The sequence below is a fragment of the Brachypodium distachyon genome, chromosome 5 (assembly GCF_000005505.3).
Source record: "Brachypodium distachyon strain Bd21 chromosome 5, Brachypodium_distachyon_v3.0, whole genome shotgun sequence".
In the NCBI taxonomy this organism is placed as follows: domain Eukaryota; kingdom Viridiplantae; phylum Streptophyta; class Magnoliopsida; order Poales; family Poaceae; genus Brachypodium; species Brachypodium distachyon.
The window spans coordinates 13105608-13121975 of NC_016135.3; the positions used below are offsets into that span (position 1 = coordinate 13105608).

The 16368-nt window shown below is 46.2% G+C and overlaps 2 protein-coding genes across 2 annotated transcripts; both read left to right on the plus strand.

The window, feature by feature from the left end:
* Positions 1-2801: 2801 nt before the first annotated feature.
* Positions 2802-5863, plus strand: LOC100842398 (2-Cys peroxiredoxin BAS1, chloroplastic). Its single transcript, XM_003579667.4, has 7 exons — positions 2802-3052; positions 3142-3216; positions 3419-3500; positions 3585-3664; positions 4908-5033; positions 5169-5282; positions 5522-5863. Exons 1-7 carry the CDS (start codon positions 2864-2866, stop codon positions 5636-5638), a joined length of 783 nt encoding a protein of 260 aa, XP_003579715.1. The 5' UTR covers positions 2802-2863; the 3' UTR covers positions 5639-5863.
* Positions 5864-9567: 3704 nt separating this feature from the next.
* LOC100831510 (protein SMAX1-LIKE 3) lies at positions 9568-13617 on the plus strand. Its single transcript, XM_010241587.3, has 3 exons — positions 9568-11262; positions 11887-12091; positions 12240-13617. The coding sequence occupies exons 1-3, from the start codon at positions 10019-10021 to the stop codon at positions 13299-13301; spliced, it is 2511 nt and encodes an 836-aa protein (XP_010239889.1). The 5' UTR covers positions 9568-10018; the 3' UTR covers positions 13302-13617.
* Positions 13618-16368: the final 2751 nt, after the last annotated feature.

Consider the following 16368-nt stretch of genomic DNA (forward strand, 5'->3'; position numbering starts at 1 on the left):
AAAGCTCCCCACAGCTGCGGCTGACTTGGAGAAGTGGAGGTGCAACTAGACCTGGACATGAGTGGCCCGGCCCGGACGTCCCGGACTGAAGCCCGATGTCCCGAGCCGGGCCGAGCCTTGTTTTCTCATCCAAAAGCCCGAAAAAGCCAAAATGAATAGAAACCAATCTTTCTTCTAAAAATAGGTATAAATAATCATTTTAATTCTAAAAAATGATTATTTTAATATGACAAAGGACATTTTTCCGGGCTTTGGGCCAGGCCTGGGCTTGGGATTTCCACGTCGGGTTTTGTAAAGCCCCGCCAGCTACGAGAATGACCAGATCTAGGGGCGGCAATCTCGGTCAGCCGAGTCGAGAAGCAAAACGACAGGTGTGGCGGTTACATGATCCCCACGCTATTTCTCCTCATCTCGAGGCTCTTAGCGGCTGGAGAACCGAAGAAGCCATGCTCGAGATGGACATGTATTAGGCCCCTCCATTTTGTCTGGACGGGCTTCTCTAGGAACTGTTTTCCCCCAGCTTCCTGGCTCACTAATTTGAAAATCTAGCAAAATTTCAAACGTTGTTTCTCCAGAAAATTTGAGGAGGGCAGCTTTTCGAAAAATACCAGCCGAGAAAAAGGCCTTAAGGCTTGGGTCCACTCCGCATATGGCAACTTTACAGGCCGAAAACTGATAGGATAGACCAAACACCTTGTTTGGATGTAGACATTGGCATTGCAAAAGGACCAAATGCCAAGATTTAAGGTGTTTGGCTAGCCTAGATATTCATCTGTGGCATTCGGGCTCAATATTGGAGATCCAGCCCACCAGGCAAAATGGGCTATCTTACGTTCTCCGAGTTTTTTTGACATAAAGGACCAGGTAACATATATGTCCATATGGTGTTGACTAAAGGCTAACTAAAATAAAAATGCTTACTTGGAATGAAATATTGTTGCAGATCCGAATTATAAGTGCTTGTTGTGTGTTGCACAACTTTGCAAGGGATAGGCAACGTGTGATGGATGACTTGCTGCTTCTTGAAGTGGATGCTGAAATAGCAGCTCAGCCAATCAATCATGTAGATGATACTGGTTACATTAGAACTGTTCAAGTCACGAACGAATGGACTAACTTCAGGAACCAATTAGCTGATGGCATGTTTGCTGATTACCAAGTGGCCCATGCGGAATTAGAGGCGGAGTAGGATGCATGAGTTAGGTAGCAACATTGTATATTTTGTACTAGCTAGCTCGAATAGGCTTTTGGATATTGTGTTCTAGCTAGTTGATGGTGATATTTTGTAGATGCATCATGAGGACGAACAAAGTAATATAATTTGTGTGGCTGTTGTACTTGTGATGTTTTAATATAATTTGTGTGGCTATTGTACTTGCTTTTCTTTAATTTTAGCTCCATGGCTGAAGCGGGAGGAAAGAAGTTCAGTAGAAATTATGTGCAATGGACTCCTGAGATGGACCATGCATTGTTGGACGTGCTTGTTGAGCATCACAACAATGGTGATCATGCCCAAAATGGATGGAAGGCACATGTGTACAATAACGCCATAAAAGATGTACGTGAGAAGTGTGGAGTGGATGTCACGAAGGAGAAAATTGTATCAAGGTGCAAAACTTTTGACAAGCATTATGACATTCTTAGCAAAATTCTTGCTCAAGTGGATTTGGTTGGGATTGGGAAAATAAGGTGCTGCTTATGGATAGTGATGAGGTCTGAGACAAATATGTGGATGTACGTCACATGCCATTTGCTCATTCTGTATTTTTTTCAAACATAGCAATGGAACTTTATTTTCTTTTCCGTTTGTAGGCTAATGAAAAAGCAGCTATATACAAGAACAAAGTTATCTACAACTGGCATGAGATTTGTATCGTATACTCAGAAGACAAGGCCAATGGTGAGGGTGCTAGGACTGGTAGTGAGACCGAGGTTGATCCAACACCACAAGAAAATGCTATGTCTTCAGGTATTGTTGAGCCAGCACCAAAGAGGCAGCGTGGCACTGTTGTGCATGGTTGGAGAGATGAAGACATCATTCAATGATGCCTTGAAGACAACCGAGCCATTAACAATTCCTCAGGGTCCTCCTACTAGTGAGATACTTGCTGCACTTAATATGATACCTAGGTTGTCTGGTCCTGACAAGCTGAGATCCTATTCGAGGCTAATCCAGAGTGAACGCAAATTTCGAGCGCTTATGGATCTCTCCATGGACGAGAGGAAGGAATGGCTTTTGCTGATGTTGGCTGATGGGGTTTGAAAGTTTGTGCTTCGTATGAGACTATTTACTTCGTATGAGACTATCTAATCTGTGTGAGAGTTTGTATTGTGTGAAAATGGTTAAGTCTGGAACTTCATATTATGCTATTGTGTTCACTTTGGTGGATTTTGCATGTCAGATTCTAGTACATGTCCATGTTTAAAAAAATTATTTGCTTCTGGTCAGAATTACTACAATGTCGTGGCTGCTGTGCAGAATTTTGTATTGTTGAAAGGTTACACATATACACATTTGCCATACGTACAGAACAATGTAATCATCGTATAGTTCCAATGCATCACTTTGACCATCCAAACAGGATTTAGAATTCAACCTCAATATCATGTCTGGGTTCCGAATATCAAAACATACAAACAAAAGTATTGACATTCATTCTCCCTATCAATGCCTCATGATATCTACATCCAAACAAATCCAAAGAAATTTGTGGGATTTCCTGCCCAGTTCACGTGGCACTCAGGCGAGCCACTGGCGGAGTGACACGTCCCCCGTTTAAACGGCCTCTTCAAATTCGCAAACCCTATCTATCTGCTCACCCCAATCCCCTCCACCGCTGTTCCCCGCCTGACAACCACGGCCATGGCGTGCGCGTTCTCCGCCTCAACCGTGTCCCCGGCCGCCGCGCTTGTTGCATCGCCGAAACCAACCGCGGCGCCGCAGTTCCTGTCGTTTCCCCGCGCCTTCGTCGGAGGCGCCGCGAGGCCCTCCCGCCTCGCCGCCTCGAGAACGGCCAGGGCCCGCAACTTCGTCGCCCGCGCCGGAGGCGAGGTTCGTTGCGCTTTGATTAGGTATTTAGTTAGCGATGGTGATTGCCGTGAGTTTGATTTTCATGCGCGAATGCGTCTTTGTGTGGGCAGGATAGCCTGCCGCTGGTGGGGAACAAGGCCCCTGACTTCGACGCGGAAGCCGTGTTCGACCAGGAGTTTATCAACGTATGGCAATAACCAACTGCATTGTGCAAGCTCGCTGATTCACCTTTAGTACAAAATTGTTTGTACGAGCGAAACCGTGGTCCCCTCAATTGATAGTGTAGACATGGATGCTTCATCCATCTGTGCGCTTCATTAATGCTGAACTGTATATTTGGTTCGTGATGTGTGTGATGATATTGTTATTGGTGGTTGTCACATACAGGTCAAGCTATCTGATTACATTGGGAAGAAGTATGTGATTCTTTTCTTCTACCCCCTGGACTTCACATTCGTCTGCCCAACTGGTGCGTTAGCCATCTTATGCTTCACGTGCCATTCTTTTTTTTTTCGGTTTGGCATTCTAAAATGCAGACATACAAACTTTGCAGAAATTACTGCTTTCAGCGACAGACACGAGGAGTTCGAGAAGATAAATACCGAAATTCTTGGTGTTTCAGTTGATAGTGTGGTATGCTCATTACTCATTATATGTACCACCCATTGCACAAATGTGTTTGTGAACAAGTATTGCTCATTACTTGTTCCATTTCTTTATTGTTATTGGGATAACAGGCCTCCTATACCATCTGCGCATGTAGCTGTTGTCTTGAAACTATTTGCCTAGCTCTGACCTGACTTGATCTCATAATGGTGATATTAACTGTAACATGTTGTTTTTCTTTGTGTCAATGAATATTCTGTTTTTTCTTAATGTGAAAACGGCAAACGAGCTTCTAGCGTAATGGCTAGAGGCTCTAGTAGCACCCCTTTGGTCCTGGGTTCGATTCCCCTTGGGAGAGAATTTCAGGCCGGAGGGTTAAAAAAATCCCTCGTCTGTCCCATACCAAAGCACAGGTCTAAGGCCGGCTTTGATCTCACGTGGTGCCGCGGTGGCATTGTGTATGGGTGGGGCATGAGGTTCGGTGATTTTCTAGGCTTGTGTCAGAAGGTCTTGTTCTTTCAAACGATATCCAGGGGTCCCACCCCCCCCCCGCCCCAGGCCTAGTTTTTTCTTTAATGTGAAAATGAAATTCAGGGAAGTTTGGAGCATAAGAGCTAACATTGCACTATTGCAGTGGCATAATGTTGGAGCTTTGTTATATTTTTTAATGCAAGAATGTGACGTCAATTATGCCACATTCGAATACAAAAGTAAAGTGATGCTCTGTATAAACTTGAGAAAATGGAGGTAGAATTTTTGTTTCCATGTGTTAAATATGATCACCTCTCCTTTGTGAATGATGTAGGGATAACATATTTATATTCCCCTATCCTTGCCAAGAAAATGCAGTGTTATACTCAACTTATTACCCTAACTCATATCCAGAAAACCTGTTTACTTAAGTTTTAACCACTGGCTGGTTTGCAGGCAGTATGCTACTGTCTTGTTTCTTCTGCTTTTACATTAAGCATCTTTTTTTTCTTTCTCAAACCTAAAACTCGACCAACAGGGACTAGCCCCTGTGTTTTTTTAACAAAGAAGAAACAACCCAGAACACACCCCAGAGAAGGGGGCTCGAAAGCAGGTGGCTGGCTGGGTGCACACATGGGTGCACGCCAAGTCGACACCCAGTTCCCTTTTGCATTAAGCATCTCACTTTGTAGCCTTACAGTTATGGTTCACTGTTATTATTCTGTGAAGTATAAGTAACCGCAACCTACTATTCATTAGTGTCTCGTAACTTGACACCTCGAATGCTCTCTGCTTGCAGTTTTCCCATCTTGCATGGGTGCAGACAGAGAGGAAATCTGGCGGGCTTGGTGATCTGAAATACCCACTGGTTTCTGATGTCACGAAATCAATCTCAAAGTCTTTTGGTGTGTTGATTCCTGATCAGGTATACTGCTGTTTTGTTTCTTGACCACCTGCTGGTTACTTATGACCTGCTCATTCTGCTCGGTATTTTGCTTTCATTATGCCTTTCCTTGTGTGTTATGAAATTTCATGAGAGTCCTCAATGTTATTTTACTAGGGAATTGCTCTGAGAGGATTATTCATCATTGACAAGGAGGGTGTGATTCAGCACTCTACTATTAACAACCTCGGTATTGGCCGCAGTGTGGATGAGACCTTGAGAACCCTTCAGGTAGAATAACAAGAGAAAGAAACATCTTTCTTAAATGTGCATTTTCATGGTCCTTCAATTCTGATAGTACCAGTCAGGATACATGAGAACTCGTTACTTTTAGTTATTTAACATTGAGCTAGTGTTCACCACAACAAAGATTGTCCCTACTGGCTATTAATGAATGCAACTTGCAAGTTTTAATAGAAAAGGACATGCGAGCTTTGTATAATCTGATCGACATTTTTCTTCAATGGCAGGCCCTGCAATATGTCCAAGAAAACCCAGATGAGGTTTGCCCAGCAGGTTGGAAACCTGGGGAAAAGTCGATGAAGCCTGACCCTAAGGGCAGCAAGGAGTACTTCGCTGCTATCTAGACATGTCCTTTGCACTTACTGTCAAGTTTTGTCATAGCCATTGCAATTGCTGGCTTATGCGTTGTTCTTGTGACTTGAGTTGTAGTTATTGTGCACGATTCTGTAATTTCTGCAATAATGGTTTGTGTGGGTGTTGATTTTCCCTGTTCCAATTTGTAAAGATAAATATAACCATTGGAAACAATATCTTATTTTCATATATATCAGCCACTATTTGAAATCCAATATCACTTTAGGTGATCAATTCAACATACTTCTTTTCAAGGTTTTCTATCGACTCCTGGTGCTGTGAAGCAATTTAGAATTGTAAAACTCATTAAAAGTGTTAATGCAAGTATTAGCTGTGGACCTGCATCATGGCTTTCTGTGAAGAGCTTTCTGTCAACGAGAAGAGCTCTGTTGTTTATCTCCTGAGCCCAACCTAGTATGGCACACAGTGAAGGCTCAAACATTTAGCCCAATTGTACCTTTCTGTAAGTATCATCGCCCTCCTATCTGCTTCTGTTGTATAGCTAAATGGCGATGAATATTCCGTTTCCTTTGCGTGCCGAATACATCCATCTGGTTGGCTTTTACTTTTCAAGCAGGTTCTTGCTCATATGCAGCTGTCTTTGTTTACTTTTCAAGCAGGTTCTGCCTGGAATGAAAAGAAGGTACATGAACAAAATGGAACTCCAAGCACAAAGTGGTGGGCTGGAAGCAGTTGTCATGAGCAAACCTATGCGGCTCCAAGACGATCTAAATTTGATTTTAGGTACTCTCTTCACCAACTTCACATTTGTATTATGTTCTTATCTCAATATATCAAGTAGTTCTGTATATATCCTCTTAGGGGCGAAAAGAAGAGGGACAGCAATACTACCTACCTTATATAATTTTACGTAATTGCACTGGCAGAGCCACAAGCGTCACTTTTTCCATCACCTTGGAGTGGCAGTATAGTGGCTCTGCTGCAGCTTCTGCTCCCATTACCAGGAGCGTCAGGGATACTAAAATGCGGAAGCTTTTGTGCAGATAATGCCACTTATGCACTTTTTCGGCATCCACTCTAGCTCCACTTTAAAAAGCTGCCTGCAATAACACAGTGCTTAGTATTTGTTTAATTCCTCAGCACACCACACTTCCCCTTTGCCATGAAAGATCTAAACAGCAACCTAACTGCTGCTTCTATTAAGTAGCTAGAGAAAGAAAAAGAAAAGGAAAGAAAGGATCAAAAGAAGGGAATGCAGTGATTAGGGTTTCTTTTCTGCTTTCGTCTTTGTGAATTCTTTTGCAGCATTTGCTCTTCTCGATCCCTGCTTGAGTTCTCAAACTGCGTATATACTTTTCTCCTTGAAGCGCTCCTTTTGGGGCAAATGGCTTTGTGATGATTAGGGCTTGGCCTTTTGCTTCCCTTTTGGGTCATATGTGACCAAAGATTTCTTTGACTGTGACCACTACCTCAGATTAGTTTGAACAGATCATGCTGTGCATACTGCATACATAGTGCTAGCTAACGCTTCAATGCCAGAATCCTAGAAAGAAGGTGAAATCTTGCTCTCTTCAGGAGTGGCATGGGGGTTTAGGAGAAGTTATCACTATTAATTACCCCATTCGTTTCAAAATATATGTCCTTTTAGCTCCTCCTACTGTTTTCAAAATACCTGTCCTTCTACAATTTCAATGCACTTTTAGTCATTTTGGTCCTATACTGCCCTTCATCAATGCCATCAACAAAAAGTTACTCCCTCTGATCAATAATAAGTGTCTTGGATTTAGTATAACTTTGTACTAAATCCAAGATACTTATCATGGATCGGAGGGAGTAATAAATTAACTTCTCTTGCTTCTTGCATGTGTACTTTGGGAAGGGGAAAGAAACATTAATTCCAGTCTGATGGATGTAATGCAATTATAATTTTTCAACCCCGTCGGTGAAATTTAGAGGGGTGTGATGATTGGTGAATATGGGAAATCTATTGGGAAAGTGGCGTGAACGGGAAGCCATTTCTGATCCTCTGTTATTAGCCGATCCCTTTTCTCCGTTCGTATCCCTATAAAGAACCATCGCTGGGCACGACTTTTGATGCAAATACACGCAGTAATGACCGGTCAATGATGCTGTTAACCTTGCTTTGTTACATGCTTTGGCTTTTCCCTGACAGTTAAATCTGCTCGTAGTGGTACGGTATACTGCAATTCTGCAAACCACTTTGAACACAACTTGGAGGAATCCTACTTAATATGGCGGTTAATTGCTTGAACTTGAATGTCATTAGCACAGTTTACATATCAGCACATGACAGATAGTTACATTAACAGTACTATATATTTTATTCTCTGCATTCTAGCTTAGCTTGTAGGTATATCTCGACACTGAAACTTGAGAACTGGCCTGAACCTGATGAATGAACTCGTCAATCCCGTGCCTAGTAATGCAGTCTGCTTTCAGGGGAGCAGGAATGCTGAAAAGCCCAGCTTTGCTGAACACCATGTGGCTGTTTTATGTGCTATACTTTTTTGAGTCGTGTTTTATGTGCTGCTGGCCTACTGCTGCTCCTAGTAATTTCTGTGACGGATGCTAAAATCGTTTGCCATGACATGCATACACACATAACACAGCATATGGGCGTAGAGGGTCACTTTATTCCTTATACTTTGAGTCCGGAGAGAAAGAGGTCGTACACAGTTCCCGATTCTTTTAGGGCACAGAGATCTCTCTCAGGAAAAGAAAACCAATTTAAATGGGCCCTCTCAAAAGATGAGAGGTCACTGCAGGCCACATCAGATCGTATCGATCACATAAAGTATCACATGTTGTATCGTCATCATTGCAACATCGGACACATCCCCTGTTCTTAATGTGATCAGCTGTATGATTATACTATCGACCAGTGAGCAGTTACAAATGTATGCACTCTTCTTAAGTAGATGTATGGACTGTTTACTGGTAAAACAAGTCATCTGTTAGATCATACTAGATTTTTGTTGTTAGTCTGGCCGCCATAACGGTTGTAGAATCTGTGTATTTCTATCTTGAAAATAATAATCAAGTCTTACCTGATAATACTTCCTTAATGTTTGTTATTAGTTATACATGTCTAAACTTTATTATTCTGGTTTTGCTCCAGTAATGTCTCATGGGGATGTATTTCGTGCATGCAGAGATAGCATCGGCATACATTCTTGCAGGTAGAGTTGTAGGGAAGAGCTGTCCCTTGCTAAATGTAGCAGCCTTATCGTACGTATGATTCCTCCCTGTTTGCCATTTTTACTCGCTATTTGCACAAAGATTAAAAAGAAGATTTCATGAGCATGATGATTAGAGTCACAAGTACGAACATGGATTAATATTCATGTATTTGTAGTTTCTCTTAAAGTATACTCATATATAAATTGATTATTGTAAGTTAATTGTGCATTTGTGCTGCTAGGATAAATACTTTTGCATGGGGGAGGAAATAGCGTGTCATGCAATGCCGTTTTTCGTTTTGTGAGAATGCAATGCTGAAATTTGTATGTATTATTGTCTGTTGCGAGCTTTAGTTTACTAGTGGCTAGTACTTTTTTCACAGAGAGCTATCTTTCACAAAGTTGATCTTTAACTTCTTCATGGACTAGCTCATGGTTGCATTCTCACTTGCCAGTGACCATTGTGCATTTGTCACTTGTCCAAATCCTTAAGCTAGATCGGGTTATAAATTTTATGTCTGGCAGGCAGTCTGCTCACTTTGATGCAGTCATGCATAGAATTTAGCTCCCAGGTCATTCTTTAGAGGCAGCCTATGACATACAAAATTCCAGGCACAATGATACTGTGTTACATCCATACGATCTCCTATCCTCTTCCTGAGATACACTGTGCATGGTAGAGATAGAGAGAATGGGGAAAAAAGCTGAGGTGCCTTTGTGTATCTGCTTTGTCAGCACATGTATTCTACCTAGCTGCTAGCCACTTTTTCTTTCCCACCACAAAATCCACTTTGGGCCCGAAAAAAAATGCCTCCCCCAAAGAGAAAGAGAAATAAACATATGCAGCCCTCCCCAACAAGAAAAGCACAAATCCTCACACCGAAATCCATTCCTCCTGGCTTCGCCTCAGTACCTCCCCTAGCTAGCTACTGGAGTACTATCAAAAGATGAACACTCACTCACCAATATAAAGCGGCGCACCACATCAAGTTAACTTGCAGCTCCAGTGACACCCTCTATATCTGCACATCTCATTCCGGCCTCTCTTTCTTCCTCAGACATCTGCTGCTGTATGTCTGGTACTACTAGATAGCTAGATCAGCAGGTACGTCGTATACTACCGTCGCTGCAGGCTGCAGCTAGCATCGATCAGATCAGATCGGCAGGAGCTAATTAAGCTAGGTAGCTATAGGTGGCGGGCGCGTGATCATGAGGGCCGGGGGTTGCACGGTGCAGCAGGCGCTGACGGCAGAGGCGGCGTCGGTGGTGAAGCAGGCGGTGAGCCTGGCGCGGCGGAGGGGGAACGCGCAGGTGACGCCGCTGCACGTGGCGAGCGCGATGCTGGCGGCGCCGGCGGGTCTCCTCCGCGCGGCGTGCCTCCGGTCGCACTCCCACCCACTCCAGTGCAAGGCGCTCGAGCTCTGCTTCAACGTGGCCCTCAACCGCCTGCCGGCCTCCGCCTCGGCGGTCGCCTCCTCGCCGCTGCTGCTCGGCGGTCACGGCCACAGCCATGGCCACCACTACTACCCGCCGTCGCTGTCGAACGCGCTCGTGGCGGCGTTCAAGCGTGCGCAGGCGCACCAGCGGCGCGGCTCCGTGGACACCCAGCAGCAGCCGGTGCTTGCGGTGAAGATCGAGCTGGAGCAGCTGGTGGTGTCCATCCTTGACGATCCCAGCGTCAGCCGCGTCATGCGGGAGGCCGGGTTCTCCAGCACGCAGATCAAGGCCAACGTCGAGCAGACCGTGTGCAGCAGCACCGCGGCCACTAGCGCCCCTCCTCGCCAAAACCCTAACCCTAGCAGCAGCACGGCCACCACCACGAGCAAACCTCAAGAAACAACCAAAGCCAAACTCCCGCTACCCGGCCAGGCGCGTGACGAGGACGTCGCCGTTGTCCTGGACTGCTTGGCCAGCTCCGCCCGGAGCAAGAGGAGGGTCGTGGTCGTCGCCGAGAGCACGGAATCGGCTGAGGCCACGGTGCGTGCGGTCGTGGACAAGGTCAAGAAGGCCGATCAGTCTGACGCGCTGCCGCTGCGAGGCGCCCAGGTGGTCAGCCTCCGTGTGTCGTCGTTCCGGGACATGCCGAGGGAGGAGGCAGAGCGACGGCTCTCCGAGCTGCGGTGCCTGGTTAAGAGCCGAGGGCATGGCGGCCATGTGCTGCTTGTCGTGGAGGACCTCAAGTGGGCGGCCGAGTTCTGGGCCGGGAGGAGACCGGGCTACTACTGCGCCGTCGAGCACGTGGTGACCGAGGTGCGCGCCCTGGCGTGCGGCGGTGGCGGCGAGCAGCACGCGCTGACCTGGCTCGTCGGGTTCGGGACCTACCAGACGTACACCAAGTGCAGAACGGGGCAGCCGTCGCTGGAGAGCCTGTGGGGGCTCCAGACGCTCACCGTCCCCGCCGGCTGCAGCCTCGCGCTCAGCCTCACTACCTGCCCCGCCGCCTTCGACGACAGGTAAATCCGGCTGTCCCGTTCGTTGCCGATCCAAAGTTGTTAGAATAATTTCCCAGGGCGCAGGCGCAGGCGCCAGTACGTCGCCGTCACTTCAGGTGGGACGAATCAGCCCGAATTGAAACGTCTCTCTGACAATTCGTTGCTGAGCAAGTTGATAGAGCCTATAGCTAGTAGTTTCCCAGTTGTCTTGTACTACTGGGCCAGGCCTGCAATGTGGCTTTCACTCATGCTTTGCTTGCCCTCCCTTTTCTCTTTGCCTAGGCTCTGCCATGAGTGTAAGCGACTGAGCGAAAGCTTACCTTTTGCGTGCTTTCAGGGCAAAAGCTTTAGGGCCGTCGCTAGCTCTCATCGTCTTCACTGCACATTCCCTCTATTTCGAATCTTTGGTTTTCCCCCCAACTAATTCCATCTTTTCTGTTGCTTAGCCATAACCGTACGTCCTGATTAGGTTTTGATTGACATGAAAATCTTACGGGATTGTGCGCATGCATGTTCTATACACATTCAGATGCACTTTATATATATGGTACAGCAGCAAAGAGTGATTTTGAGGACATGTCGATGGATGGATGGATGGGTGAGGTGACAGTGGAATCTTATTCCGTTTGTTATGTCTTTGTGCAGTGCACTAGGCTCAGTCAATCAGTCCATGAAAGCAAGCTCCGACACGGATGGGGTGCCTCGCTGGCCGCTTTCGGGCGGCGGCCAGCTGATCTCCAGATGCTGCGGCGACTGCTCCGCCGCGAGGACTGACACCAAAGCGGCATTGCCGCCATCCTTCTTGTCGTCGTCGAGCATCCCTTCCTGGCTCCAGCATTGCCGTGACCAGGTACGTACTACCGTACTCGAGTGTTCAATCATATGTACACCTGATCTATGCTGGTAGCCTAGTACTATCTTAGTAATTGGTTTGTCCTATTTTGCACGGGTTCTTCTTAAATACACCACTGATGTCTCTTTGTGTTTTGCATCTGCAGGAGCCTACACACCTCATGGATCTTGGCAGGAACTGGGGCTCTATCTGCGGCAAACCATCTCAGCGGATGACGCTGCACTTCTCAGCTCCGGTGTCGCCGGCCTCCTCCATTTCCTCTTACGAGCATGGCCACCAGCCTCGCCATTCGTGGCTCCTTGCTGACCTCGACTGCAAGCACCCATGGAAGCCCAAGCGCGAGGCAGACGTCGAGAAGGTCTTGTCACACGACTCTGGCGCGTCCAATGGGTCGGTGGAGGTGGAGTGCCGGTCCAGGTTCAAGGAGCTCAATGCCGAGAACCTCAAGGTCCTCTGCGTGGCGTTGGAGAAGGAGGTGCCGTGGCAGAAGGAGATCGCCCCGGAGATCGCAAGCACCGTTCTCCAGTGCCGGTCAGGGATTTCCAAGAGGCGTGACAAGTCGAGGTCGACAGACGCCAAGGAGGAAACGTGGATGTTTTTCCTCGGAGGCGACGTCGATGGTAAGGAGAAAGTGGCGAGAGAGCTGGCTAACCTCGTCTTCGGGTCACACAAGAACTTCATGTCCATCAAACCGGCCGGAGCCTCCTCGCCGTCTGCCTCCTGCTCCACCGAGGAGCACAGGAGCAAGCGACCCCGGACATCAGCGGCAGCGACCGGGGCATGCCTAGAGCAGCTCTATGAGGCCATCAACGAGAACCCTCACCGTGTTATTATCCTGGAGGACATCGAGCAGGCAGATCAGTATTCTCAGGTGGCCATCAAGGAAGCCATCGATACCGGGGTGGTGCGGAGCCAAGCCAGCGACGAGGTCGGCTTGGGCGATGCCATCGTCATCCTTTGCTGCGAGAGCTTCGATGCCAAGTCTAGAACTTGCTCGCCGCCGAGTAAGCAAATAATGGCGGAGCCCAAGGAGGAGCACACGAGTGATAATGAACATAAGGAAGTAGGCGCCTCCTCGTCTTCTGGATTTGATTTGAACCGCGACATAGAGAGTGAGCATGCGGATCACGAGAGCAACCCCAGTGATGTGTGCCTGCTCACGGCGGTGGACCGGACTCTGTTCTTCAGAACACAGGAGGACTTGTGATCGTGCACATCAAGAATCCATGTATGTTCATCAGGGGGGTGCTTCTGATAAAAAAAATAGTAACTAGATTAACTACATGTATGATTAGCTCTTTCCTTTTGTTTCTTCAATTGTTCTTTTTTCTTTCTAGTTTGGTTTTTGGGAAATCAAGGTATTTGAGGATTGGATAAATGGTACCCCGTATTATGGTATGCGCTTCGCTAGTGACGAAATGAAGCTCCTGTAAATTTATTGTGGTGGGCCGGCGATATGAATGTATTTTCACATACTCTACGATTTGGGTAATGGATATATGTAAGCCGTATTCTCTACCTAACTAGTGAAGCAATCACTTACACATGCATGAGTGGAGATCGTGGGGCCTCAAAGTTATAGGCTGAGATTTGAAATGCGGGATTTTGATTAGGAAGTGTATACCTGATTGTGTTGTAAGATGATGAATCCTAAGTTGAAAGTCTTTTTCCATCTAGCTCAAACTTAGGATTCATCAATTGAAATCTATTGGTATTCTAGAAAAAAAATTGAAATCTATTGCATGGAAGTGTATAGTTTTCGTGTCCTCCCTTCGTCCCAAAATAAATGACGTGGATTTGTCAAGTCACCTTACAAATCCAAGTCATTTATTTCAGGAGACGGAGGGAGTATATGACAATAACGACCAAGTTCTCGGCTACCGAGCTGCCTTTACTTGGGATAGTTACCGGGCAAATTCAAATAATTCAAAATTGTCATGCAGCAAATAGCTACGCTTTGAATGGTCTACCCAATATATCCCCTCGTTAGGCATTTAAATTTGATATATTCGGCACTTTTTGCTTGGTGAATACATTTACCGTGAATACATGGTCTACCTAATATATCTTTGTTTAATTTCCTTATCGTCCATGTCTGCAAGCAGCACAAAATATGACTTTTTTTTTCAAAAAGGAGGGAAACCCCGCGGCCTCTGCATCAATCGATACACACAACTATCATATTATTAGGAAGCAACATTCGACGTACAGTTTCAAAACTTACATCTGAAAAATAAAAGGTCGAATAAAAACACATTAACTCAACACATTATATACGCCCAAGCCTGAAGTCGGCGCGCCATCCAAACCCGCTGAAGAATCTCTGTGCGATCATCTTCAAACGGTTGCACCGAGATTTCATAAACCCTTGTCCTGCCGTCTGAAGCCGTAGAGATTATGTATGGAGCCAGTGAGATGCCCGGAGAGCAACTTGTAGAAAATCGAAAACTTTTTTGTTTTGAAAAACCATATCATTTCTGTAGTTCCAAATAGACAAACAAATCCCACTTTAATTTTACTTTATTAAACGAAATAGAGAGTTATGTACAAAAGTAAAAATGGTACAATTGGATCTTTCTCTGCGTACGACGTACCTACGGCTTGAAGCATAAGTATATCCCCCCCATTGGCCCATTGTGGCATCGCGCTATGCACTAAAAGATGCAGCTCAAGTAATAGTTGGAGAGTGCTCAATGATGGCTTGGGGATCCAAGGATACCAGAGCTAAGTCGCTTTAACCCATATTAGATCTCTTTTCACCCGATGAATCATGATATATTGGTACGTAACTACGTATAAGCCTACATATTCCATGGCAGAAAAAGGTCTCGACAGCTAGTAGTTAGCAAACCCATACATATCATGACAGTGTGCTCTCTTTAACATACTCTACCGCGCTCCTCTCCTTTTCTCCTTTCTTCCTTCCTTTGGCGCGTCTTTCGTGAGTAAAAATGCGCGAAAGGGCAAAGACTCGATTGATCTAAAAGTTGTTCTGCATGGATTCAGTGTGGACTGGTCAAGATTCAAGAAAATAACGAGAGTGAAATGTATGGTCAGAAGATAAGAGACGATAGCACGAAATACGTACCGCCGCCTACTGAAAATTTAAGTTTTGCGTGGATAAGTGAAAAGAGACGAGTGAGTGATAGTCCCAAAAGTAAAATACGCTCATAGTCACTAAACTTGATGCGAAAATTAAATTTCATCTTGGAAATCGCAACTTATGGTCATTAAATTTGATAAAATGTACCACGTACGGTCACTGGACACGTATGGTATCGTATTTATACAGTGCACCTGCCAGGTAGAACGTCTGTTACGGCTTTTTCACCTTTGCTCCGTTCTTTTTTAGAGTAACGGGGGACTTTATTCATTCAAAAATCTGGGGAAAATACATGATCCGGTGGATCAAACAACCACACATGTCTACCCAAATCTAATTAGGTGGCTGATTTAGCAAGCATATCAGCCTCCTTATTGCTTCTCCTCCGTTCATGGCCAAAGATGGCCTCCTGTACTAGCTTTCTCTTCTCTTCTACTTCTCGCAAGATGACACCACGCCTTTTTCACCTTTGCTCCGTTTGTTAATTTGTTACAGTATTTTCGTTAGAGGTTTTTTAGAAGGTGGGAAAGGTAGCCCAAGAACGGCGATGGATCAACTTTCATTAGCCCAAGAAGCTCCACGCCTACTATGCACGTACTTCTGGGCCTGAGCCCTCAGGCCGCATAAAGATCAGGCCTTCAAAGCCCGTAACAAATGTAGCCATGGCTAGCAAGGCAATTCGGCCCACGTCTACAGAGCTGACGCACGCCAGTTTCCAGTCGGAAGGTTCCCCGCACAACCACCGACGCGCGGATCGTCGTGGCTTGCCAGTTGCCACGCGAGCTCCCATCACGCAAGCCGACGGACGACGGTCCGTTCTCTCGCCGCCGACCCACGAACTGACGCCGCGTCGTGAAGCGGAAGGAAGGACTGCTTGCCCGCCGCTGCATGCGGCACGTCGGCTTCAGACGCGGTCAGGGCCGGGTCGCTATATGCGGCTCAGCGGCTGTGCGAAATGAAGCGTGCCATGCGTGTGTCGGTGCTGGCAGCTGAATTTTCAGGCTAATAAAAACTGCTGCAGTTGCTGCTGCTTGATTATGTTCAGCTGAGCCCAGCTGCCTCGAATGATCCTGTCTGTTTGGCGCGATCTTAGTTTCATTCAGTCGACCTGCTAAATTGGTTGTGGCATTGGCTCCGTATGGGCCTTTTTTGCCTTTTGTTGCTTACTTTG